The sequence below is a fragment of the Physcomitrium patens genome, chromosome 17, assembly GCF_059467195.1.
Source record: "Physcomitrium patens ecotype Gransden chromosome 17, ASM5946719v1, whole genome shotgun sequence".
Classification (NCBI taxonomy): Eukaryota; Viridiplantae; Streptophyta; class Bryopsida; order Funariales; family Funariaceae; genus Physcomitrium; species Physcomitrium patens.
Genome location: NC_143426.1, coordinates 14,493,195 through 14,520,540, shown reverse-complemented (window position 1 = coordinate 14,520,540; position 27,346 = coordinate 14,493,195). Strand labels below are relative to the sequence as shown.

Genomic DNA, 27,346 nt, shown 5'->3' with positions numbered 1-27,346 from the left:
CCGGAAGAAGACGAAAATATCCAAAGGGGACACTGAAACATTGCTGTCCGTATATAAACTTATGTTTCCATGCAATCAAACAGTGGTGAAGTGGACGCTGACGTGGAGGGAGGCCGTGGACTCCACCGTGGCAGAAGAATATCCACGTAGGAGCCCGCCAGAGGCGTCCCGAATGCTCAGTCACGACTGGAGGAATAGCTCCGGTACGGGCCTAAGTCCGAACCGAGTCGCACCAACTTCCGGACCTAGTCCAAACCGGAAAGATCGAACTGCAGGGCCTAGGCGAGCCGGGGTCACGTGCAGGTTGCAAAGGGAGAGAGAGGCACAAGATTCGGCGCAGCAGGGGTCACAGGACGGGGTAGCGATGGCAGAGATGCGGTCGCTGTTTGCTGGGAGGGAAGCTTCATGGCCACTCTCCACGCTCATCGCAGCAGCTGCAGCCACTAATGCTTTCATTGCCCTTTCCCTTCGCACTTTTCCACCTCCCTCCATGCTACTACGAATGGCCATCGCTCATGTGAGACGGACCGCCAAGCCACGAGCCTTCGAGCCAGCTCGATTGCACGCATTTCTTCCGCCTGGTCTTGTTGACTTGTGCGAATTTCTCCGCGAACCGGCGGTTGGCTTGGCTTCGGAGCTCTATGAGAGAGAATTTTTTAAGGGAGGGAGGGAGCGAGGGAGGAAGAGAAGGTAGTGGATCGAGGGGATTATTTCGAACTTGGTGAAGCGTTGCAGTTTTCGGGTGAGCCTGTGTGCCACGTCGACGTAGAACGAATCGGCTTCGGTTTTTAAATTGCAGGTGCGTGCTGGAAGGGTGGTGATCGTTTTGGAGGAGGTGGACTGATGGATTGGTGTTTGTTTTCTTTTTGGAATGGTGAATTTCTTGGGAGGGAGGTGATGGTGAGGTGGAATTTGGTGTCGGTTTTCAGTGGCCACTCTTCTTGGCACTGCCCTGCCATTCTGCATTGGATTCCTTGTCTGTTATCTGTAGCTGCGCTTCATGTACTTCCTTTTTGTTTGGTTGCATGGACGTCTCGGAGCGTTGGTTAGATAGGTCCTTGTCAAGGCTCTTGTCTTCGTCGTCGTTGTTGTTATTCTTCTTCTTTGTACCCGGAGAGACTGAGCAGTAGTTATGCCATGCTAATGTTTCGCCTTCACTATGTGTATCTCGTGTAGTGTTTGCGGACGGTGTGTGACGAAATTCTAGTGTTGTCTGGTTTTCTTTTATTGCAATCGTGGCGGAAGCGAGGTTTGGCTGGATCGTTGCATGTACAGTGGATCCACTAGTGGATTGTTTGTGAGGCTATTACAGCGAAATGGCTCGAAGACGACTTCTGTGTCATGTACTGGAAGCTCGCTTTTTATTGGTAATTAAGAAGCACTTGTACTTGAAATAATTCTGTAGTTTTTAATTTTCTTGGGAATTTTCAGAATGTGCTTGGGACGATTTGCCTATTGGTTACAGTAGGGTTCTTCTCCAGGCTGCATTAGGAATTCTGTGCGTGATTTGAAGTTGTTTTTTATAGTTGCATGAAAAGTATCTCGGTGTAGCTATTGACACATCCTTATTGCAAGGACATAAGGTCGTCACAATTGGTCTGTTCATCCTAAATTTAAATGAAGGTTTATGGAAGAATTCGTCTAAAAGTTCAACCGCAATTTATCTAGCAACTCAATTGGAGAGCAGCAAGGGGCCTTTGATAATGTGGAAACACGACCGCCGTTTTGTTGTTTATCCTGATGATCTAGTAGGACCTAGGTGGAAATGCAACGTACGCACGTCCTTTTGTCATCCAGAGAATTAACGAACTTGAATATTTGGTAATACGCGCGGATAACCTCGTAGTCATTTTCTGTTGGGTCAGTATACTTTTTATTTCTATAGCGAGCGTGTTACTGTTGAGATAAGTTGTTCAGTGGTCATGTCAGTGGTGCACGGGGTAATTTTTTTTCAAAGATGGGTGTCCTCCTAGTGGAATCTGAGACTCTTCTTCTGTTGCTAGCCCAAGCCTTTATGCCAGAGGTCACTTGATATCCTTAAGACTCGCATCTCATTTGAATATCATCGTGAAGCCTGTGTGCTGCCAGCTTAAGCATGTCAGTAATAAGTTACCCGTTATATCGAAACTCTCATCACCTGAAGTGCATATCATGTATATTCACTATTCTCCAGGCACTGACCTTTTGTTATCAACAGACACAATATGCTGACTCGCTCAGCCCGACGACTTCTTGGAAGAACTTGCTCCATAGCGAAATACCAAAATGAAGATTTCTCAAAATTCGTAGATAATTCTGGAGCCCACCACTCGCATCGGAAGGGTCCCGCCCTGACAGAGCTGTGTAAGTTCACTGGTTTGGATGGAGAATGTTCCGGCTTCCAAAATGACATATTGAAAAGGGGAATCTCCTGCGGGCATCGTGTGTTCAGCACTACAGGTTTTCGAGTATTAGACCCGCTACAACAAGGGATGTCAGAGATGATGGCCGACCTGGCTCCTCTGCCATCAGATATTCGCTATGAGGACCTCGTAATTACAAGATCGAAGCACCTTCAGGTTAGTGTTTTTGTGGATCGAGGTAGAAAAGTGGAGCTTTCGATATGTGCTTTTCTCCAGATCCGAGCACCATAGCTTTAGATTGCAATCCTGTGGAGGCTCAGGGATCGACATCACTTATGATGGAGCAACCTAGAGAGAGTTAGTTAGTAGCGAAACACCTAACACCTTTGCCTTTAGAAACAAAATATGATTCAGAAGCGTTTGCAATGCATGGCAGGTGAAACCCAAACTAGATGCGACAACACTCAAGTTTGGAGCGGTATATAGTGACCACATGCTGCAAGCTTCATGGAAGGATGGTCTTGGCTGGACGGCCCCCTCCATTGATCCACTGGGTCCCATTTCCCTCCATCCATGCGCACAAGTCAGCTCCTGTCCCTTGTTTGTCTATTTTCTGCATGGTTTAAAGTGGCATTTGAGTCTGCATTAGGTGTATGGCCTTGACATTTAAGCCTCAGCTACATCATGTACATGTATCTGTTAATTGAAGATACTGTAGGAGTTTCTTTGTTTCTTCAAAAAATGAAATCTATATAAAAGGATTTAAAACTGCTACACTTGCGTTAGTCAATTGTGAAGAAGTTCATTGACAAAAATCTGGCGTTTCTTCCTCCAGGTGCTGCACTATGCGGTTGAATGTTTTGAGGGGATGAAATGTTACAAGGGAAAGGATGGGCGATTGAGACTTTTTCGTCCTGATATGAATATGGATCGTTTGGCGCGTTCTGCTGCTCGTCTAACATTGCCTCATTTTGACAAGGTTTGATGTTTTGAACTTATCTTTGGATTGAGGACTTCACGTACACGGTCCGCACTTGGTAAGGATTGATATGACTGGACAATTTTCTCAGATACTTTCTTACAGCAGAACTCGAAATGCTGTTCCAGGATTTGTCTAGGTCTAGATACTCTGCTTCATTGACACAAATTTCTTTTGATATCACCATCTGCTTGGTTGAGGATTTAATCTGTCTAGAAATGACTTTTGCCATGTGATGTCTTGCTCCAATATTCTTCTGGAAACTTAATTTCCAAGGATACATTTTAAAGCAGTCCTTTCTGTATCGAGAGTAATCCTCCAGAATCCAAACTATCTCTTGTAATCGCTATGCAGGTGGAGTTGCTGGAATGCATAAAAGAGCTTCTGCGAGTGGAGCGTGACTGGGTTCCTGACAAAGAGGGCTTTTCAGTATACATTCGACCGACGATGATTGGCACTCACCCGTTTCTCGGCGTCGGTCCAACAAGAGAAGCCCTGTTGTTTGTTGTTCTATCACCGGTTGGTCCATATTTTCCCAGTGGCTTGAAACCCATTAAGTTGTATGTCGAGACACAGAACGTGCGTGCTTTTCCAGGAGGGGTAGGAGATAAGAAGATAGGTGGTAATTACGCCCCAACTATACTGCCTCAACTGAATGGTTCTCATCTGGGCTGTTCGCAAGTATGTTTTCATTACTCTCATAGTGTGAATTTAAAGGTTAACAATCAGTTGCTGAGATCTCTTAACTGCACAAGCAGTGAAGCTTACATTGTCTGTGTTGTTTAGGTGTTGTTCGTGTTGCAAGACGGAAATTCTACGGGCGGTCTTGTTGGAGAGTCAGGTTCAATGAATATGTTCTTTCTCATCCGACAAGAGGGCAAGGATGGTGATCTGGAACTCGTGACTCCTCCTTTGGATGGGCTCATACTTCCTGGCGTTACAAGGGACACTGTGCTCACACTTGCACGGGGATTTGGAGGCATGAAGGTGTCTGAGAGGCCTCTTCGTTTTGATGAGGTGACTTTCGACTGTCATTTCTACGTTAGAGTACTTGCTGAACAGTCCTTTGATCCTCGGAAATCTTGATATTTTTTGAGTGGCATGCAGTTGTGCATGAAAAGTTGTGGATTAGTACTCATGCATCTTTTGGCACTGGACACCTGCAGCTGGAGCGAGCTGCGGAAACCGGTCGATTATTGGAGGTGTTCGGTACAGGCACAGCTTGCATGATACAGCCAGTGATGGGCCTCGTAAAGAAAGATCACACTGAGATCGCCATTCCATTTAACGAGGAGGCTGCGAAGTACTGGCTAGCTAAGCCACCTGGAATAGCTGCGCTCCCAGATTTATCCGGAGGAGAGCCATTCAGCCTATGCGGGCGTCTAAGCAGAGCACTTCTTGATGTACAATATGGATACATCGACAGTCAGTGGTCAATTATGGTTGACCCATGAATAGACTCAGAAAAACGATGCTACGATCAAGTTTTGTGCATAAGATTGAGACACATCAAATCAACATAGCAGTTGCAATTTTGTTGAGTTTTGTTTTTATTTTTTCTTCTCGAAGAAACCTACTACAATGCCAAGTAAATCTATGAAATAGTAAATGTGCAATTCCAAATCTCAACCGACTGGGTCTTTCAGCATGCTCTCGAAATGTGTTTAAAACGTGCAGTAACAGCATGTGATGTAGATTGCACCAAATTCAGTCTCTTCTGACACATGTACACTCTGCCCCAGGTGCGCAGCTATGAATGGAGCCAACTGTGAAGAATGTTGCAAGACATCTCGGTGACTGGTGCAGTCCAAGTAACATACTGAATACGACTATCTTAGAACCGGTATCGCTGATGAACCGGTTGTTTGCTATAACAACTGGGAATTAGTAACCATGTCCGTAACGTCAAACGCACAGAAAACAACCATTGAACATGTAGGTCCTCACAGATTTGAAAATTCACACCGAACACAGTGGTGTTTGCTTCAGGGTCAGAAATACATCACGGTGGACAACTTGGCACTCAACCGTTTCAACCAGTATCAATTATCATGTCATGGCACTTACATCCACTTTCATGTGGAATAAGGTTGCAGACCGAACTTAAAAGCATGCTTCAAGCTCCACCTTCACGAAGAGGTTTTCCCATTGCGTCATGTACCCATACACTAATTAATGTATTTAACTGATACTAGACTAGGATTAGACTAGGATTAGACTAGGATTCTCCTAACCTCGCTGTATGCTGACAGCTTCTCCTTGCTGATGTATCTGATTCAAGCGAAGGCTGATTGTTGCTTTGGTTCAATTCTTGCTGTTTGTGATAGAAATCGCACTGCCAGCTACAAGCAAGGCCCCAAGGAAACTTACCAGCGACGGAGTTTCACCCAAAAATGCCACTCCAAGCAAGTAGGTACAGATTACCTGAAAAAAAAAAAAAACAGCAAACAAAATAATAAGTGTTCACATGTAAACACATGAGAGGATGCAGAGAGAACTGCCTCAAATGAGACGTAATGCGCGATGAAGGAAAATATAGGACATCCATGCACGTCTTCTCCTAAAGGCTAAGTGAGTTTTCTCTAGAAGATGAGACAGATTCGTACTTTAAGATGTTGAAGAGAGGAGGCCTTCGCAGCCTTTTCCAATTGCAGGCCCCTTGTCAAAAATACCTGCCAAATACCATCCTAAATCAGCTTTTTCTTCTCGTTGGAGGAATATCTTTCTTACTGTTCTTAAATTTGGGTATGAATTTGAATCTGATAGTGAGAGCATCGTGCACATAAGTAGCAATCAAAACAACCAAAGAAACACCCACGATAATAGTTTGTATGATATTGGTGAAGCTTCGACTCTAGTAAGGAGGTTAAAAGAATTCAAACCTGTGCAGTAAATGCTGTCAATCCCACCATCACCAATCCAGCTGCCTCAATTAGGATCGGAACTTTGAGCCCCTAGATGGTAAAAATTCGAACTTAGGTGTTATATACAAAAAAGAACTATACGAAGGGAAACTATAACTCTGCCTAAAAGTACTCGTTAACTGGCCATTCAATGAATCAGGCCTCTGTAGAGAAATTCTATCATAGAAGAGGTACCTGAAAAAACATGGCCACTGCAGAAAACGGCGCGGAAAAAGCAGCGAAGGCAAAGACGCAGACCCTGTGTCAGTAAAACCCACGATTAGTCACAAGGATTGCCACTATGGCTACGTACAAAGGTAACTACACAATTTGGACCCTGCTTTGCCAGAGACAAGAAGAGCTGGTCTTCGATGTCTATTAAAAGCACCTAGACTTCTTCAATATGCAATGCATGAACACCTGCAGCAACGGCATTTGAGGTGAAAGAGTTTGCAGATTGTCTGACAGATAAGCATCATGAGTTACAGTATCTTACAGTGGCGGTTCACCCTGTCGACCAATTGATCGCACAATAACATATGAAAGGGCTCCTAAAGAGGACCCTAATAAGGCCGCTACAATACCCACGGCGATGTTGTTCATGGGATCCACTGTTGCATCTCCTGAATTAACCAGCACGGCGCACACCATCGGTGAGGTGCAAGTAAACACTATCATTGTTCGGGATAAACAAAATAAGAATGGCAACTCAAAAAAATCCTTATCATATTTGTTGCACTCACACCTTGCATAACGAACCGCGCACTGCATACAAATTTTCTCAGCTTCGTGGTTGCTAATACTTATCAAGTGGTACAGATATGTCCTCATACAAGACACTGCACAAATCATCGACCCAATGATTCGACTATAAACAGCTCCTCATACAAAAATTTGATCTTGCGTAGATGAAAAATGTGCTTTCCAAATGATACTAACTACATGGATAAATTACAAATCCTCGATTTAGTTACAGAACTTGAGCCCAGGGCGTAAACATGATAGGGAAAGGAATGCAATCTAATCAAAGGTTGATAATAAGATGTGAAGGGATATGCAAACCTGAGAACATAAACTGCGGTTGTGAAACAAGGATGACACCCAGAAAGCTGAAAAAAGTCCCTGCATGATCAAGAAATGAATATTCAAGACAAATTCATCAACTAGTTATGAAGGTCACCACCACATTGTGCGTTCAAATGTTAAGGACATGAAGGTCATTTACTTAGACGAACATGAACATGGACGGCATTAAGGACATTAAGGACATTGAGGTCTCTGCAGCCGCTACAATGACTTCCTAGTTATCCATCAACACAATCCTAGCATGTTTGGTTAACGATAGTCTATTTTTGCATTACATTATCCAAAAAAGTGTGTCATTAAAATTGTGATTAATAAATTTTACGAAGAATTTAAAAATAAGTAAATCTAAGACATGTTTGCTAACCGTAAACGACACGAGAGCCAAACATGCATCAGTTACTTTGATGATTTACCGGCAGCTTCACGTTTTCCCCATCTCTCGTTCAACATAAGAGCTGCCAAAATTGCTGTGAAGATGGGCATTGTGAAGTTGAGCACTGTTGCATCCCGCAAAGGTAACACTTGAATGCTGCACACTTTTCAACCAAATTCATAGAATCATACTTGTCCTCAGATATCGTGAAATGAGAGCACGCATAGTGTACATTAATTTCAACTAAAAACACCTTCCAAGGTTAACATTGGATTACATATCACAGTGTATGGACTCATGAGCAAGACAATGTCTCATTACGCGAGCGAAGATTTCGTAGAGACTACAATCATTTCGACTAATATACTTATAAGTTCAGAAATTCCACCTGTAAAAGTATGTGGATAGGGCAATGTAACCTACAAATGCACGGGCCAATACCAACTGCCTCACTTCAGGACTTCCTAGTAACGGATGCCTCATCCTCTTCAGCCCTGCTCCAGCCAATACTGCTACAATTGTACACCGGCACAAAACTACTTCCGAAGATGGGACTCCGCTCACTGGTAGAAGTGACAGTTGTTAGGTGCAGTAGCCAACGAGCATGAAGCAAACCAAGGAACTGAACTGTTATTTCCATACATGCAGATAAAGTGTGCAAAATTTTGACATAGTTGAAAGTATAAACACCAGCAAGAGCTACGTGAAGGAGAATAATTTGAGAATAGGATGAAACCTGACAGAAGCTTCACAAACAGGCCCATGAAGCTGTAGGATATAGATGAGATCACCATGCAGGCAACGCCCGAAAGGTTTGAGCCTCCCCATTCCCACCAATTGTTGTTGTTGTTGTTGTTGTTGTCAGATGAAAGAGGAACACCCTTCGAATGAAGTGGGGAACTATTGCTAGGAAAACTTGATAGTCGATTCAATAGACGTCCTTTCGGAGAAGATATTTGGATATTGAGCTCCATTTTTGATAATCCATCACTTGTAGACATGCTGAATGTAGGTATCAGATTACATCCTGTGAAAAGATGCGATCATTTCGCCTCAGACCGAAAGGCCATTCTAAAACCATAAAGACTCAAGACATTACTGTCAATAGCAAGCTTGACATTAACAAAATACACTCTTGTTAGTTTCGAAACCCCTGTGGAACGAAGACAACCATCTCAAAATGCAACGTAGATTAACAACAAACCGCGTTTGCCAGGATGCACCAATCTGATGGTTGAAAGAAAAAGAAAAAAGAACCGAAGGCACGGCGACATTGACAACTTTCTAAGTCGAAAGTGTTGAGCCTCAGTTAGAAGCCACAATTATCGCTTTAGAATGAATGCAAAGCTGATTATTACAATTAAGAAGCAATCAATCTCCTAACCTAGCGCATACGAACTAAGTCCAGGTGACTCAACATGATCACCCTCTAATGTGAGACATTAAAATCTCATGCGCTTCTCAATTCCTCGGCACAAGGCACAAGAGGATTTTCATGACAAGTAACGAACAGCATTGCAGGTGCAGGAGCATTTCCAACCCGCGCGTTTTATTACAAAATAGCACTCATCCTACTTGGATCGATACACACCGAGAAACCATGTTCACAAACCTGAACTACAGAAAGATGAAGAACGCTACACCTCACAAACACAAGCAGCAACGCACCTCAGCGGATGAGCAGGGAGGCGAGCAAAATCACAGTTTGCACTGAAAGCAAGCTCCAAGCGAGTGCCCTAAACGTCAAGTTCTGAAGCAGAAAAAACAAAAACTCTCAAGATGCACCAACCAATTCCACCGTCCTCTCCTCCGAGAATTGAGATGCAGTGCAGACCTAATCGCATGGCCCAGCTCACGAAATGGCACGCCGCAACATCAGAAGCAAACACGGGTGAGAGTGTGTGTGTGTGTTGTAAGCACAGCTGAGTTAGCATACCGACAGGGTTGAACGATGCATTTCAAGGATGTGGGTCCTCCTGGAAAAGGCCAAAATCTGCCGCACCTGGCGAAAGAAACTACTGATTTCCTCGGAGTCACGCTGCTCCCCTTCAATTCGGCTCGCATCCTCCATTCTCCCTCACCCTCTTCTCTCTTTCCTCGCTTCCTTGTTTTCCCGACTTTCAACGCACAGTCAAAAGTTGCACTTTGCTCATCACTATTTTGAAATTTGTGTGAAGACACGTCTAGTTCATTTTGTACTTCAGCGCACTTCCTTGGACTTTTCCAACAAAACAACTGTATATTCTCTCATTTTTCTCAAATTTGCTTTAGTTTAAATTTTATAAATTTTTATATTTAATCTTACTATCAATATAATACCAAAATTTTATTATAATTAAAGAAATCAATACAATTGTATATTACACAAGATTTATATTTATTTATTATCTTTTAAAATTTATCAAATTAGTTTTTACTTACAATGGTTAGAAAGATCTAAAATACTTAAAAAACTCCAAATATTCAAATAAACATTTAGTAAATAATGTCTTAAAAAAGAAACGTCAATAAAAAAAAGTTTGATGCAAATTAGATTTATTAGTGTTCTTAGATGTACCGTATGGCTAAATAAAATTCTTTTAGAAGATTTTTTTAAGAATAAAATTACTAAAGAAGTGTCTTATAACACAAAAACTTAGTTTGCCAAACTCTATAGCAATAAAGAATCTACTACATAGCCTTCTTATTATCTACTATAGATGATGGTAACACTAAGTCCATCTTCAATCATATCAATGTCTTTGTTATATCTCAATTTTTTTTGAAGACTTATTAATTTTTGCTCTAAAAATATTCATAATAAAAAATTATTATCATTTTAAAAATATATTCATTGTTAGTCTTTTTTTAAATTTTTATATAATTATACGATATTTTAATAAATTAACATATTCATGTATTCAATAATAATATCAAAAAACAAAAAGAAAAAAAATACCAAATCAAAGGTTCTATATCTACAAATTAAAAAAAGTTTTAGAGCATTTTAAGTCTAAAATTGATTTTATAGATTCCTAAAATAAGAAAATATGTCAAATCAAATCTTATAAAATCCTATCTATTTTAGAAATCAATTTAAAATTTAAAATAGTCAAATCATTAATATCTAGAAATTTGTACACTTTTAAAATAATTTAAAGACATATTTAGAATGGACAACCTACAAATGCACCAAGTGACATTTTCAAAACTTTTAAAAATCCTTCTAAAACAAAAGTCAAAATCATAAAGCCAAAGTCAAAGTTGATATGTCTTGCAAACTAATTACTTGTAGAGTAAGTTATTTATTTCATTGGAATTGTAGACATTGAAAATTAGGGAGTAGATCAAGTCAAAATCAAAAAATAAAGAGGTAAGAAAATCAAATATATTTATATAACTCTAAACACTAAATTCTATATCCAAAATCTAATTCCAAATCCTAAATTCTAAATCTTTTAATAATAGGGTGATAGATAGATGTATAGATGTAGTGACTTTGAAGAAGACTAATGGTGGTGGATATTAGAAGAAAAAAAGAATGTATAAAATTTTATTAGAAGAGCTTGCCACTTCATTTGAGAGTATTGTACAAATTGGGATGATCATGTATAAAGACAAATCTATATTTTAAGCCTATGCAATGAAAACATAGATTATATGGTTTAAGTCAGATCAATAAATAAATAAATAAATATATTTAAAATAAATCTAAATAGAAAATTTTACAACCACAATGCAAATATATACTTATATAATTTATCTATTTCATTATCATAGTATAAATATGTCAAAATATATATAGAATTATATTATATATAATATTATTTTATTATATAGAATAAAAAAAATGTAATTTTAAAAAACTTCTATTTTTTATATTAAAGATTTGTCAAAGATTTTAAATATATTATTAGAATTAAAAGCATTACAAATAGGAGAAGAAAAAGGAAGGAAAAAGAGTAAGAAGGAGTAGCTCAACTCAAAATTTTAAAAATATAAAGCAAAATAAATCAACAAAAAAATCTTATATCTAAAAGTTAGTAAATTTATTATTATAAAAATATATATTTATTCCATCAATTACCTATATATATATATATATATATATATATAATAGAAGTTTATAAATTTAATAATATCTTGTGAAGAAGCTTCTTAAAAGCTTCATAGATGTGGATTTTTCTTCATATGTGTCTAAAGGTGATTAGTAGGTTAAAAATTTGCCAATAAATTGGTCGTTTGTCATACAATTTGGATATTTGACACATGTATAAGAAGCTTGCTTTATAAATTGGACTGTTAGGGACATATTCCTTAGAACTTTCTAGAGAGAAGTTTCTAGAACCTTCTAGAAAACAAGCCTCTGGAATCTTCTAGAAGAGAAGCCTTTAGAATCTTCTAGAAGAGAAGCCTCTGGAACCTTTTAGAGAGAAGATTCTAGAAGCTTCTAGAAAGGAAGTCTCTGGAACCTTCTAGAAGAGAAGTTTCTAGAAGCTTCTAGAAAGGAAGCCTCTGGAACTTTCTAGAAGCTTCCTAGTTAATAGAAGTAGCTCGAGAAGCTTCCTAAGTAGGAGTATATATAGGGATCGAGGCTGAAGAGTTCTTCAGTCTCGACAACACATCTTTTGGAGTTCTAGCTCACCTTTCTGGTGTTGTTCTTGTACTCATCTGTTTAATCTAGTTCTGCCACTTCTTTTTGAACTTCTTGTTAGATTTCAAGTCTGTATTTTGTGTTCGTGACAGTTTGTCGAGACTGCACTAACTTGAGATATTAGAGCTAGTTCTTTCTTAGTAGAGTGTGGATTACCCCTCTACTTGAAGGTATACTAGCATTTTTAGAGGTTGCGGATTACCCTTCTCTAAATTGATACTTCTTTTGTTACAATATTGGAGTCTTATTCTTCTTGGAGAGAGTGGATTACCCCTCTTCTTGAAATTCTTAAGGCGTTTTATAGGTTGTGGATTACCCTCCTATAAACCAATATTGCCTCTTGTAGATTCATTTTTGTCCTTCTTTTAGAATGGCCGGAGATCAAGACATTAGTATGACAGAAAGTTTAGAGTCTAAGTTAGATGCTATTATGAATGCCCTCGCTATGTTGTCACAAAGAACTGCAGAGATTGAAGGAGTGGTGGCAAGGCTTCATAATGATGGAGTATCTGGGATAGCACAATCTAAACCACACCAGCCTCAAACTTCTGCACTTGGAGAAACAACTTTACCTCAGGTTCGACAAGAACCACTAGTTCTATAACATAAGGAGCCTCGAGTTAGCCTTCCAGATAAGTTTGATGGAATACGTTCCAAGTTTCGAGGATTTGTCAATCAAATCAGGTTGATAATAATTTTACAGCCCGAACGATATTCAACGGAGGAGTCACGTGTTGGGCTTGTTGGAACCTTACTTACGGGACAAGCTCTATCATGGTTTGCCCCTTTGTTTGAGAAACGATCATCCATATTAAACAACTTCGAAACCTTTTTGGAAGCATTTGCAGAAGCATTTGGTGAACACGATAAGGTTCGATGGGCTACAACAAAGATCCGGTCGCTACGACAGGGGATGCGTTCTACATCACTCTATGCTTCGGATTTCAGGTAATTAGTATGCGACATCAATTGGGATGAAGAAGCGTTGATGAGTCAATTCTATTGGGGTTTAAGAGATGATGTGAAGGATTTGCTGTTAACTCTTCCTGATCCACGAACGCTCAATGAAGCCATTAGCCAAGCTGTGAAGTGCGATAATCGCCTATTCCAACGTCGCCAAGACCAATGCTCAAGACAACATACAATTCGCCATGCTCCAACTGTGTCGGCAAGTAGTGTGAATTCGCATTCAGAGGTAGAAGACGTGCAAATTGATGCGGTACGTATCAAATCTCTTACTATAGAAGAAAAAAAGCGACGTATGGAGGAAAATTTATGCTTGTATTGTGGTGGAGAAGGCCACAAAGTCAGAAACTGCTCCAAAAAGTAAAATCGAGGCATAGTCAAGACTAGGGGAGTATTTGTTCAGGAAAACGAGGATGCCCAGCCACAGTAGGAACCATGCGGCTGGACAATGAAATATCCCAACAACAATCAGGTTCCTTTCTTTCTGCCCAACCTACACTTTGTTTTACAATCCCTCTGTTTATCGGCCCTCAAAAACTAAGAAACTTAGCACTACTAGACTCAGGAGCATCTGCTTGTTTTTTAGACAAAGAATTTGCAAAGCGTCATAAGATCCCTTTAGTACAAAAATCAAAACCTGTTCATGTTGAGGTCATAGATGGGCGACCTTTATTGTCTGGTAGCATCACCCATGAATCAAAACCTATAGAAGTAACGTTTAAAGACCATAGTAGTCATATTATTTTTAATATTATTAGAACTCCATCAAATCCTATTATTCTTGGTCTTTCTTGGTTGGAAAAACATAATCCATTGATAGATTGGAGGTTGCGGAAGATGACTTTTCCTACAAAACCACCCAAGAAAAAACCTAGTAAAAAACCTCAAAAAAAGAAATCTTTATTCATTGGAGCAAGAGCGTTTATAAGATCATCTAAGGAAGGCACTCCATTTGTCGTTTATGCGGCTCCAACTACCGAGGAAAAGATCTCAACAGCAAGTATACTGGAGCAATATAAGGATTTTGAAGACGTGTTTCAAAAGAAGAACGCCGACATACTACCGGAACATCGACCATATGATTGTGCCATAGACTTGCAAGAAGGAGCACAACCACCTTTTGGCCCAATCTACAATCTATCGCAAACGGAGTTGGCAGAGTTGCAAAAGTACATCGACGAGAATCTAGCCAAGAACTTCATTCGTCATTCAAAATCATCAGCTGGAGCACCCATCTTATTTGTGAAGAAGAAAGATGGATCATTACGGATGTGTGTGGACTATCGAGGCCTCAACAAGGTAACAAAGAAAAATCGTTATCCATTACCCTTGATTTCTAGTCTCTTAGAACAACTTGGACGTGCGAAGATCTTTACAAAAATTGATCTAAGGGGAGCTTATAATCTCGTACGAATCAAGGAAGGAGATGAGTAAAAGACAACATTCCGTACAAGGTATGGTCATTTCGAATATAATGTCATGCCTTTTGGTCTTACCAATGCTCCAACGATTTTCTAACATATGATGAATGACATCTTTCGAGAACACCTTGATGATTTTGTTGTCATCTACTTGGATGATATTCTAATATTCTCTAAAAACGAGGAAGAGCATGAAGAGCACGTTCGTTTGGTCTTGGAGAAACTACGCAAGCGAGGACTATATGCCAAATTAGAAAAGTGTTTATTTCACCAGACGGAGATGGAGTTTTTGGGGTTCATTGCGACTATAGAAGGTTTGAAGATGGACCCCAAGAAAGTAGAAGCAATCATGTCTTGGGAGGTTCCGAAGACGGTTAGAGACGTACAATGCTTTCTTGGTTTTGCTAACTTCTATCGGATCTTCATCAAGAATTATTCTCAAGTTGCTGCTCCTCTCACTCGATTAACATGCAAGAATAAGTTGGAATGGGGACCTTTGGCGGAGAAGGCGTTTCAAGATTTGAAGACAGCATTTACTACAGCTCCAATTTTGGTACATCCAGACTTTACAAAGGCCTTCTATTTAGAAACTGATGCTTCAGATTTTGCTTTGGGAGCTGTGCTTTTACAAATGAGTGAAGACAAGAAGCTCCATCCAGTTGTATTCTATTCTCGGAAGTTCTCTGCTACTGAAATCAATTATGAGATCCACGATAAGGAACTTCTTGCTATAGTGGATTCTTTCGAAGAATGGCGTCACTTTTTTGAAGGAGCCGCACATCCAGTAACCGTGTATATGGATCACAAGAATTTGGAGTATTTCTTGTCAGCTCGAGTTTTAAATCGGCGTCAAGCTCGGTGGAATATGTCGCTATCTAGATTCAATTTTGTTATCACTTATTGACCTGGAAGGCAGCAAGGACTATCCGATGCTTTATCAAGGAGATCGTATCTTGCACCAAAGGCTAAAGAAGTAGCGTTTGATCAACAATGTACAACGTTATTGAAGCCAGAGAGATTTCAACTTTGTGCTACTATTGTATCATTTGATGCTGACTTCTTAAACCAGGTACGTGCTATGACCATTAAAGATTCAGTAGCCATTGATATCAAGCAACGTACCAATGACGACAAGTTCAAGGTGGAGGGAGATCTTTTATACTTTGAAGAGCGATTGTATATTCCAAAAGGACTAGCACGACTCCGAGTTCTTCAATCTCGCCATGATTTTCCAGCTGCGGGACATTTTGGATTCAACAAGACCTTGGAGCTTATTTCTCGAGATTTTTAGTGGCCCCAAATGTGGAAGGATGTGAAAGATTTTGTCCTCTCGTGTGACATTTGTTCAAGATCCAAGAATCCTCGACATCGCCCTTATGGACTTCTACAGCCATTGCCAATTCCACGTCGACCATGGTCTTCAATTTCTATGGACTTCATCACGGACTTGCCATCATCAAACTCATTTGACAGCATCTTTGTCGTGGTAGATTGGCTTACAAAGATGGCACACTTTGTTCCTTGTAAGAAGACATCATCCAGTGAAGTCATAGCAAGACTCTTTCTCGATAATGTGTATCGATATCATGGACTACCAGATGATATCATATCAGATCGAGGTACCCAGTTCGTGTCAAAGTTTTGGAGATCTCTCTTTGGGATATTGAAGGTGGATATCAAGCTTTCTTCAGCTTTTCATCCTCAAACTGATGGCCAAACGGAACGGGTGAACCAAGTCTTGGAGCAGTACTTACGATGCAGCATCAACTATCAGTAAGACGATTGGACTACATATCTACCGCTAGCCGAGTTTGTATATAACAACACCCTCCATGCGTCGACTCAACAAACACCATTATTTTCTAACTATGGATATCATCCAAAGATTGATTTATTGAGTCCGTCAACAAATAACAATCTAGCAGCTGAAGGATTTGCGAAGCAACTATCAGAGCTTCAAACTATGTTGAAGCTTCAATTACAATCTGCTCAAGAATTCTATAAGACGTCTGCAGATAGATTTCGGAATCAAGCACCTACTTTCAAAGTTGGAGACAAAGCCTGGCTTCTTCAACAAAATATCAAGACCAAGCGACCATGTGATAAGTTGGACTATCGAAGATTGGGACCATTTATCATCCAGAAGCAAATTAATCCAGTGGCATACCGACTGGAGTTACCGGCTTCTATGAAGGTACATCCAGTCTTTCATGTTTCTCTGTTGGAACCTTATCGAGAGTCACCTTTTCCTGAAAGAGTGCAATGTCCGCCACCTAGTATTGAAATCGAGAATCACGAAGAATACGAGGTTGAAAAGGTATTGGATTCACGACGAAGGTGGGAAAAGTTAGAATATCTTGTTCATTGGTGCGGCTATGACATTAATGAGCGAACGTGGGAGCCAGCTGAAAATCTTGTGAATGCGCCACAAAAGGTACAGGAGTTTCATCAACGACATCTCGATAAACCTAAATCAATTCGACGATAGCTTCTTTCTGAAGCTTGTTCTCCCAACAATATAAGAAGCCAAAAGTCGTGTTTGTAGGACAATTTCACAATGAGGACACGGAAGTTCATGCTTGATCATAAGTCAAAGGCGTGGGCCACTACCGTTGGCTTCAAGGGTCGATGAACCATTTACCTCGTGAACAATAGTTGGAGTTCATAGCAGAAGTTATGCAACAGATCTTCATTTTCTTGCGTTGGTACTGATCAACAACATTGCTTCTCAGAGACCTCGAAGCTAAAGGAGGGGGTGATGTTAGGGACATATTCCTTAGAACTTTCTAGAGAGAAGTTTCTAGAACCTTCTAGAAAACAAGCCTTTGGAATCTTCTAGAAGAGAAGCCTCTGGAATCTTCTAGAAGAGAAGCCTTAGGAACCTTCTAGAAGAGAAGTTTCTAAAAGCTTCTAGAAAGGAAGTCTCTGGAACCTTTTAGAAGAGAAGTTTCTAGAAGCTTCTAGAAAGGAAGTCTCTGGAACCTTCTAGAAGAGAAGTTTCTAGAAGCTTCTAGAAAGGAAGCCTCTGGAACTTTCTAGAAGCTTCCTAGTTAATAGAAGTAGCTCGAGAAGCTTCCTAAGTAGGAGTATATATAGGGATCGAGGTTGAAGAGTTCTTCAGTCTCGACAACACATCTCTTGGAGTTCTAGCTCACCTTTCTGGTGTTGTTCTTGTACTCATCTGTTTAATCTAGTTCTGCCACTTCTTTTTGAACTTCTTGTTAGATTTCAAGTCTGTATTTTGTGTCCGTGACATAGACACATATCTTATAAGTTGGACATAAGTTGGAGGCCCTACAAAATATTGTTACATAGTTTGTTGTTAGATATTATATATAGAGGTAAGAATTAGGCATTCTTTACTCTTGCCAATTTCTTCTTGCTTCTAGTTTAGTTTCAAGAATTTTTAGTTTCTTAGTCTTTAACAATAGTTATTTTAATTTTTTCTTGAATATACATTTTTTATTTTTATTTTTTTTGTCATCTTTCTTTAAGAAACTTTTCACTTGTTTATTTAAATATTTTGAGTTTTTATCCATAACAAATTGAAAAGAGTGCATTTATAATATTAGAGCTTCATCTTTTCTTGATTAAAAATATAGTATTATTTTCTCTTAATAATACATAAGTATAATAGAAATTATAGACTAATCACTTCTAAAATGATGTTGTTTTTGGAATTTTTTTTGTTCTTAAATCTTTTCTTTTATTTATCTTAACTAATATTAGACATATTTTTTTATTATATTATTATAATAATTTTTTTTGGAATAAAAATGTAATATGATATTAATTATATACAATTTTAAAAATAAAAAGTTAAAAAAATATATATTTTATATTATTTAAATTAACTTTTTAGAATATATTATTTTAAATGATGGTCTTATGATAGATTCTAAAGAAGTTTAGACTATTATGGATTAAAAGATTCTAAGAATCATAAAAGACGTCTAATACTTTTTGGAATTTTTTAATTACTATCAATTTTTTATCAATATTTTTTCTTAAGTAGCAATACCATTTATATATTTAACATATAAACACAAATTTGAATGGATTAAAGAAATTGAAAGAGCATTTGAAATTTTGAAGATAAATTTTACTTTTGTACCAATCTTATATGGTATTGATTTTTTTCAAGTATTTTTTATAGAAATAAATGAAACAAAATTTATATTACATGCAATATTATCACAAATGGAAGCAAATGACAAACTTTATTCAATAGCTTTTTATTCAAAAATATTTTCAACAATTAAGATTAAGTATAAGATTCACTATAAAGAACTTCTTATTGAAGAAAAATAAACTTTGAAGTTACAACACAAAACATCAACAAGATTGCATATAAAGAGAGTATAGAGTAAGATATCTCTTACTTCCAACATCCAATGTTTATAGTTAATTTTTACATTCTTTTCATATCTTTTTTATTGTAAGAATATAATTTTAGCATATCTTTTATTTTCCTATGATCTTATATGATCTTTTAATCTTAACATATCTATTAAGATCCTAGCATATCCTAAGATATCTAAACATATCTTAGTATATCTTAGAATATCTTAAAATATTCTTTATGATCTTTTGATTTTAAGACCCTATGACCATGAGAAATGTATCTTAAATAATATCATCTACTTTTACTTATTTACTATAATACTCTCACTTTGCTATTGATCTAAGGCTTTCAATCCTAATGCCTTGGTCAAAATGTGATATCTATCTTTAACTAATGCCTTTATTAATAAGTCAACAAATATGTCTTTTATTGTACAATACTTTATATCAGTCACTTCCATTTCAATCTTCTCTCTTATTAAATAATGTTGAATGAATTTGATTCTTAGATGATGTTTTGGATTCTTTGTAAATGCAAGACATTATTGATTGTCATATTCTATTAGAATTACTTCCATTTGACTACTTCAATATCTTCCAAAAAAAAATTTAGTCATATTACTTTATTTGCACTATGGCTTGATACTATGTACTCCAACACTATTGTTTGCCTTGCAATTATTAGTTATTTCTTACAATTCCATGAAATTGCTCCCACTTCAATAACAAATACATATCTTGTTGTTGACTTTCTATCATTTGTATCTCTAGCCCAATCCGCATAATGACAACCATACAAAGTATTGTTATTACTTCTAAAAGTCAAATTGAAGTACAAAGTACTTTTTAAGTACTTCATAATGATTTTAATGGTTGCTCAATGGATTGGTTCAACGTTTGATTTGTATTGGCTCACAATACTCATTGCATATGCAAGATCTATTCTTATGCTAATAATTGCATATATAAGTGAGTCCATTGTTGCCTTGTATGGAACACCTTATATTTAACCTTCAACTTTAGCATATTCTTCATCTGTGAGCTTCATCAATTTCAAATTAGCCTCTAAAAGGATACATATAGGCTTACACTCTTCCATGTTGAATTGTTTTAACACCTCTTTAATGTACTTGCTTTGGCTCATTGTAATAGTCTTCTTAACACGATCTTTCACAAATTCCACTCCAAAACAGTAGTAAAGCTCTCTCAAATCACTCATCTCATACTCTTTTTTTTAACTTTGCCTTCAATCAATCTATCATCTTCAAAATATTGGTTAAGATGATCAAATCATCAACATAGAGGATGACAACCAATATGAACTCATTTGATTGTATCACATACAAAGAATGATTAGTCTCACTTCTTACAAATCCTTCATTTATAAAAAAATATGTCAATATATTGCTACCATACCCTTGGTAATTGCTTGACCCTATACAAGAATTTCTTCAACTTACAAAAAAAATATTGATTGTTTTCTTCAATAAATCTTTGAGGTTAATCTATATAGATGTCTTCTTTCAAATTTCTACTCAAGAATATTGCCTTTACATCTATTTAATGCATCTCTAAGTCAATTGATATCCCAATAACTATAAGAGTTTTAATATTAGTAAATTTAGCCATAAGAGCAAAAGTCTTATTAAAATCAACACTAACAACTTAAGAGAAGCCTTAAACAATCAATTTAGCCTTGTATCTCATAATATTGTCTATTATATCCCTTTTGATTTTGAATATCCATTTACAACCAATTGAAGATCGATTTGGTAGAAGTTGAGTTAATTTCCATGTTCCATTGTTCATAAGTGATTTGTACTCTTCTTCCATAGCATTCTCCTACTTCATAGCATCCATGGATTTCATTGTATCACACAAATTCAATAGATCAGTAAAGAGTGGAACATTGATATGTGCTTCACTTACTTGAAAAAAGATGTGATTCATCCATAATGTACCAAGTTGTTTTCTATCTCTTAAGAGATATTTCCTTTTACTTGATGAAGATTCACCTTCATGCATTTCAAAGTCTCTTGCAACCCTCTTCTTTCTTAGAACTTGTCTCTTTATATTTAAAGGTTGGTACTCCTTCTCATTATCATCAACTTCAACATCTTGATTGTTGGTTCTAGCAATTGTAGACACACTATTATCTACTTTTTTTGGCTCTTTATCTTGATTTGTATTTCCAACATTTTTATTCTCATCATCTTCTTCTTTCTTTGCTAAAATTGAAGATGTGTCCTATGACCTAAAATAAACTTCCAATAGTTTGGAATTTATTCTAATTCATAATGATTTAATCATCTAAATTTTTTAACAAGTTTTTATTGTTGTTTGATTAAATATTCAACAATTCCAAATAAAATCCTAATTGTGATCGACATAAATCCCTCTAATAAGTAATTTATTCTAATTCATCAATATTAATTAGCTTATAATTTAATTGATTAAGTTGTCTCCTATTTTATTTTAACTTTTCAATTTCTACCAATTAAATTCCACCTTCAACTTTCTCAATAACAACAATACAACCACTTGAATAATATAAGGCACTCAATTAATTCAACAAAAATTCACACTCAAAAGATAATTTTTTAGATGATTTAATTTAAGTCTATAGAATTTTTAATTTTTATTTTTATTTTTATATATATATATATTATTAATTATCATCCAAAAAAATAAAAAATTCATCTAAAAAAATTTCCATCCATGAATTATTTTTCATCCACAAATAACTTTTTATCCATAAATAAAAATTCATCTACCTCAATCAATTATCATCCACAATTTTTCATCCAAATTGAACTATTCAATTGGGTGTTTTAGCCACCTTAAAAGCCACTTCTATGATTTTGTTGATCGGTTGCCGCCAATAGCGTTCACTTAATTACATTTCCAAGGGCTTCAGTAGCAAGTATAATTTACTCCATCTTGTCGAACTTCGCAAGAGGATTGTGTGCGGCACTTTCCAAGTCGATACTCTCTTATAACATCAAGATCCAAGAACGATATCAAGGAAGGAAGTGCTTAACATGATAGCATCAACCCGAGCAATTGACTTAAGATCAATCCATCTACAACGATGGCAGCGGCTACAAGAATCAACGCCTCTAAAGTAATTGACTGGACCAACATCAACGGGCGTTGAAGAACGCCTACTGCAATAATACCGCGCACCACCGCAGCAATTGAAGGAAAAAGTCTAGAGCCCCTTAACCGGCACCTTTGAACCAACCCCGCAGTAAACAAGCACCTCAGAGTAGTAAGTGGCGCCAATTGTTGACAACGAACGCTTTACAACAGTGACAACAAGAATGTGACGGTAATGACAACCAAAAAGCAATTGGAGCATCGCCGAGGGTGACTTCTACTGCAATCAATTCAAGGGATGCCTATGAGCAAATGTCACAATTCCAATATAGCTTGAACATGTTCCTACCTTGTCGCAATATGTTGCAGGAAAAAAGGAACTACAACGACAAGAAGAAAAAAAAAAATACACACTTGCTGCACCGGAACAAGGAAGGACACAGATTTACGGCGCTCCGTCTTTTGCAATACCAACTCGGACGATGCGTAATAGCTCCAGCCGCTTGACCAGCTCGTCTACAATCACTGCAATGTGGAGCTCAATCTCTCACCGCAGCAGCGCCGCAGGCAACTCTTGGAGTCAGAACTTATGATTTCCAGGCTCCACGCCTCAGCCGCTCGATTCAACCACCACAACGCCAACCGCTCCAACCATAGTACCCTCAGGAGCAATGCTGCACCACAACACCTCCCTCCACAATTTCGGAGCTCCACCATATACACAGAGGAGTGAGAGAGAGAACTCTGTAAGGATCGAAGCTCAAGAAAAACCACAGAAAAAAAAAAGAAAAAAAAAAAAGAAAAAAGAAAAAAAGAGAGTTTGGGTTCGGGGCGGCCCGGACCTTTATCAGCTGTCGGAAATTCGGGGCAACCTTTTGCCTCCCAACCCATCCTTTTCTTTGTTCCATCTTTTTTTTTTTTTTTTTTTTTTTCCCTTCTTTATTTTCTTTTCTTTTCCTTTGCTTTCCTACGTTTTTTTCTTTTTTCTTTTTTTTTTCCTTCTTTCTTCTCTTTCTAATTCTTTCCTCTATTTTTCTAATCTTTTTTTGAATTGACAAAATCAAGTTTATATTTCTCCTCTAATCCAATTAACTTTTAAATAAACCATTAATAGCTAAAAAGACTTATCAATTACCTTAAAATGAAACAAAAATCAAAATATGTAGCAAATACAATTTATTGCATATTGAACTTCTTCAACATGTAATCACTACTTTTCATGAACTAGTTTTTAGAAAAAAAGGTAATATCACAAATATACATATTTATTTTATTAATTATCTAAATAATATGAATATATAAAAGTAAATAGATGTAAATAAATTTGATAATATTTTACGGAAAAGATTTTTAAAAACTTCATGGACATGAATTTGTCTTTATACATATTTGAACGTAATTAATATATTAAAAATTTAGCCAATTAATTAGTTACATATTGTACAAGTTAGACATATGGTGTACATACAAAAAAAAAATGTCTTGCAAATAAAACACATGTCTTGAAAGTTGGACACGTATTAGAGGTCATATAAAATATTGCAATGTATATCCTTATTAGATATTATATATAAAGATAAAAGTAGGGCCTTTTTTACTCTTATCAACTCCTTAATTTTGGTTTAGTTTCAAGAGTTTTTAGTTTCTTAGTCTTTAGCAATAGCCATTTTTTTTTTTAATATATATTTTTATTTTTTTATCATCTTTCTTTAAAAAATATTTTATTTATTTATTTATATTCTTTGACTTCTTATCCTTGACACTTGTAAAGCTTTCTAAGTATACCATTGTATTTATAAAATCCTAAAAGAGAACAATAAATCATATCAAAATATATAAAATCTTATCTATTTGTAAAATCAACTTAAAAAGTCAAAATGGTCAAATTTTTAATTTCTATAATTTAGAAAAAAATTGAATACATACATAAAATTAACAACCTTTAAAGACACTTAATAGTATTTTTTAAATTATCAAAAATCTTTCTATAAAAAAAAATCAAGATTCTAAAAATGAAGTTGAAGTTATTATATTTTGTAAACTAAAAACTTAAAAATAAGTTATTTATCCCATTAAAAATATAGACACCAAAAATAGAAGTAGGATTGATTAAGCCAAAATAAAAAGTAAGGAGACAAAAATGTCAAATACACTTATGTAATCTTAGGAGAGCCACAAAGCTTTAGCCTTATCTTCCTACTTAATATATTACATATGTACCTTTTTTTTATAATTACTACTCCAAATACTAATTAATATAACTTTTACTAAAAAAATATATTTTTTTAATTTTTAGAATTTAACATGGTATACAAAAATATTCAATTAGTCTAAAAATAATAAATAGTCTTTAAATCATTTGGCAATAATAGCAAACTTGAACATTCATTCATTTTTAAGATTGTCAAAGATGTAAGGTTATCCAATTCATTTGGCAATGATGTCAAACTTGAACACTCTCCCATTTATAAGATATTCAAAGATGTAAGATTGTCCAATTAATTTGGTAATGATGTCAATTTTAAGCACATACTTATATTAAAGATGGTCAAAGATGAAAGGTTGCTCAATTCATTTGGCAATGATGTCAAGGTTGAGCACCAACTTATATTTAAAGTAATCAAAGATGTGGGGTTATTCAATCCATTTAGCAATGATGTCAAGCTTGAACATTCATTTATATAAAAGGTAGTCGAAGATGTGAGATTGATGAATTCATTTGGCAATGATGTAAAGCTTAAGTACCTGCTTATGATAAAGGTAGTGAAAGATATGAGTTTGCCCAATTCATTTGACGATGATGTCAAGCTTGAGTACCAACTTATATTTAAGGTAGTGAAAGATGTGAGGTTGCCCATTTCATTTGGCAATGATGTCAAGCTTGAGCATTCATTTATATAAAAGGTATTCAAAGATGTGAAGTTATTCAATTCATTTGGCAATGATGTAAAGCTTGAATATTTATTTATGATAAAGATAGTCAAAGATCTGAAGTTGCCCAATTCATTTGACAATGATATCAAGTTTGAGTACCAACTTATATTTTAGGAAGTCAAAGATGCAAGATTTTTAAATTTACTTGGCTAAGATGTCAAGCTTAAGCACCTTCATATATTCAAGATAGTCAAAGATATAAGGTTGCCAAATTCATTTAATAATTATTTTAAACTTGAACATTCACTTATATCAAATTTAGTCAAAGATGTGAGATTGGTCAATTCATTTGGTAATGATGTCAAGCTTGAGCATCCACTTATATCAAAGTTAGTTAAAAATTTCAAGTTATCCAATTCATTTGGTAATGATATCAAGCTTAAGCATTTACTTATATTTAAGGTAGACAAAGATGTGAAGTTGCCCAATTCATTTGGCAATGATGTCAAACTTGAGCATTCACTTATATCAAATTTAATCAAAGATGTGAGATTGGTCAATTCATTTGGTAATGATGTCAAGCTCGAGCATCCACTTATATCAAAGTTAGTTAAAAATATCAAAATATCCAATTCATTTGGCAATGGTGTCAAGCTTGAGCATTTACTTATATTTAAGGTAGTCAAAGATGTCAGGTTGCCTAATTCATTTGGCAATGATATCAAGCTTGAGTATTCACTTATATCAAAGGTAGTCAAAGATGTGAGATTGTCCAATTCATTTGGCAATGATGTCAAACTTAAACAATCACTAATATCAAAAGTTATCAAAGATTTGAGGTTGCCTAATTTATTTGGCAATGATGTCAAGCTTGATTATTTATATCAAAGGTAGTCAAAGATGTGAGGTTGCCTAATTCATTTCACAATTATTTCAATCTAAAGCATCTCCTTATGTTAAAAATAGTCAAAGATGTGAGATTGCCTATTTCATTTGGCAATGATGTCAACCTTAAGCACCCACTTATATGAAAGTTTTTTAAATAGAGAAGACTTTTTATTGATGTTGGTAATGAATGTAATTGTATACAATCTTTTAAATTAAGTATCTTCAAAGAAGTCATATACTCAAATTCATTTGGTAGTGTAGTTAAGTTTGAACATCCTTCTAAGTCAAGTTCCAATAATGTAGATATTCTAAAAAATGAATCAAGAGATGTTTTTGTAAAAGAATAATTTCTCAATTGCAAGATATTTAAACTCTCAAACTTTTTCCAAACATCTATGTCATATAGCATTTGCAATGCTTTTTTTGCTAATTTTCTTGGTAAGTATATCTCTATGGCATATTTAATATAAAATATTTTAAACTAAGAGAATATTTTATCAACACAAAAAATATGTTTAGTATCAATATAATAATATTAGATGCAAATTCACCAATACTACAACTTAAAAATTGAAGTGATGAAAAAGAATCACTTCTTATTTCACTTATAATATTGTTATTTGTGTTATTGTAAAATAACCCCTCCAACTAAAAACCAACATAATTAAATATACAATCATATTACAATTTTTATATCAATATTATATTTAATGTATATACAATTCTATTTATAATAAAAGATTCATATTTTACATAATAACTTTACATCTATACATCTAAAATATATAATATAAATAATATAATATACAATCAAAAAACCTCTTACTTTTAATTTTTGATTTTTTTAATACTATTATTAGTTTTATATATGTCATTCAGATAATAGTTATATAAACTTACCTTGTTTGATAATCCATGAAATGGATCTACATTCAAGTTCCACATTTGTGCATATTTATAATCCATTTCCTTCTCAACAATGTTTCTACCCATGTCTTGCAATTGATTATGTATTCTTATAATTCCATCTTTGTCTACTTTTACCAATGATTGATAAATTAATGTATCTAACATAACTTTCACATCATATTCAAATATGTTTTTTTTACTATTGGCCCACATTCATAATGCTCTTTCTTTTGACATGCCTTGTAGGTACACATTACTACTAAAAAAATAACATATGTCCAAAAATATTTTCTTCTCTTCAACTTTCAAATTATCAAAGCTTACTCTTAGTATCTTCCAAATCTTGTAGTTACTATTGTTTTCATCTCCATCTAACACTCTTCCACTTTTCAACTTTTGTAGAGCTTGCTTTCAACATCTCAATCTCTTACTCTCACTCAAAAAAGCTCCCATAACTTTTAGACTCAATGGTAGGTCATTGCAAGCTCTTACAATCTTTTTGCTAACTTTAACTAATTCATTGGGTAGA

General features: G+C 35.9%; 2 protein-coding genes across 10 annotated transcripts; one reads left to right on the top strand and one right to left on the bottom strand.

Annotated features, from left to right (window-relative positions):
- The first annotated feature begins 472 nt into the window (after positions 1-472).
- On the top strand, positions 473-6,039 carry LOC112294855 (uncharacterized). Of its 7 annotated transcripts, XR_016498027.1 has the most exons (10): positions 473-799; positions 2,198-2,558; positions 2,779-2,925; positions 3,178-3,321; positions 3,676-4,002; positions 4,108-4,338; positions 4,488-4,724; positions 5,064-5,164; positions 5,296-5,460; positions 5,649-6,039. XR_016498027.1 is itself a non-coding variant. In XM_073540440.2 (9 exons), exons 2-8 carry the CDS (start codon positions 2,205-2,207, stop codon positions 5,091-5,093), a joined length of 1,470 nt encoding a protein of 489 aa, XP_073396541.1. In that variant the 5' UTR covers positions 473-799; positions 2,198-2,204; the 3' UTR covers positions 5,094-5,132; positions 5,311-5,457. The 7 variants fall into 7 exon arrangements, 5 of the variants coding, with proteins under 5 accessions (XP_073396541.1, XP_090100016.1, XP_073396542.1 ...); XR_016498028.1 differs by lacking the exon at positions 5,649-6,039 and having other exon boundaries at positions 5,311-5,457; XM_073540440.2 differs by lacking the exon at positions 5,649-6,039 and having other exon boundaries at positions 5,064-5,132; positions 5,311-5,457.
- LOC112294856 (uncharacterized) lies at positions 5,338-9,760 on the bottom strand. Of its 3 annotated transcripts, none has more exons than XM_024545784.3 (10): positions 9,620-9,760; positions 8,420-8,710; positions 8,072-8,246; positions 7,724-7,839; positions 7,287-7,346; positions 6,721-6,847; positions 6,420-6,483; positions 6,204-6,275; positions 5,928-5,993; positions 5,338-5,745 (listed from the first exon to the last, which is right to left on the bottom strand). In XM_024545784.3, exons 2-10 carry the CDS (start codon positions 8,682-8,684, stop codon positions 5,626-5,628), a joined length of 1,065 nt encoding a protein of 354 aa, XP_024401552.1. In that variant the 5' UTR covers positions 8,685-8,710; positions 9,620-9,760; the 3' UTR covers positions 5,338-5,625. The 3 variants fall into 3 exon arrangements, with proteins under 3 accessions (XP_024401552.1, XP_024401553.1, XP_024401551.1); XM_024545785.3 differs by having other exon boundaries at positions 9,686-9,706; XM_024545783.3 differs by having other exon boundaries at positions 9,352-9,689.
- Positions 9,761-27,346: the final 17,586 nt, after the last annotated feature.

What these genes read in the sequence shown, in the direction of transcription:
- LOC112294856 (XM_024545784.3), bottom strand. Translation starts at nt 8,684, where the DNA reads ATGTCTACAAGTGATGGATTATCAAAAATGGAGCTCAATATCCAAATA. An exon ending in CTATCCACATACTTTTACAG is followed by an intron (nt 7,840 to 8,071) that starts GTGGAATTTCTG and finishes AAAAGTGTGCAG; the next exon opens with CATTCAAGTGTTACCTTTGC. An exon ending in CGACAGGGTGAACCGCCACT is followed by an intron (nt 6,484 to 6,720) that starts GTAAGATACTGT and finishes TTACTGACACAG; the next exon opens with GGTCTGCGTCTTTGCCTTCG.
- LOC112294855 (XM_024545781.2), top strand. Translation starts at nt 2,205, where the DNA reads ATGCTGACTCGCTCAGCCCGACGACTTCTTGGAAGAACTTGCTCCATA. An exon ending in CAAGATCGAAGCACCTTCAG is followed by an intron (nt 2,559 to 2,778) that starts GTTAGTGTTTTT and finishes AATGCATGGCAG; the next exon opens with GTGAAACCCAAACTAGATGC. An exon ending in CATTGCCTCATTTTGACAAG is followed by an intron (nt 3,322 to 3,675) that starts GTTTGATGTTTT and finishes ATCGCTATGCAG; the next exon opens with GTGGAGTTGCTGGAATGCAT.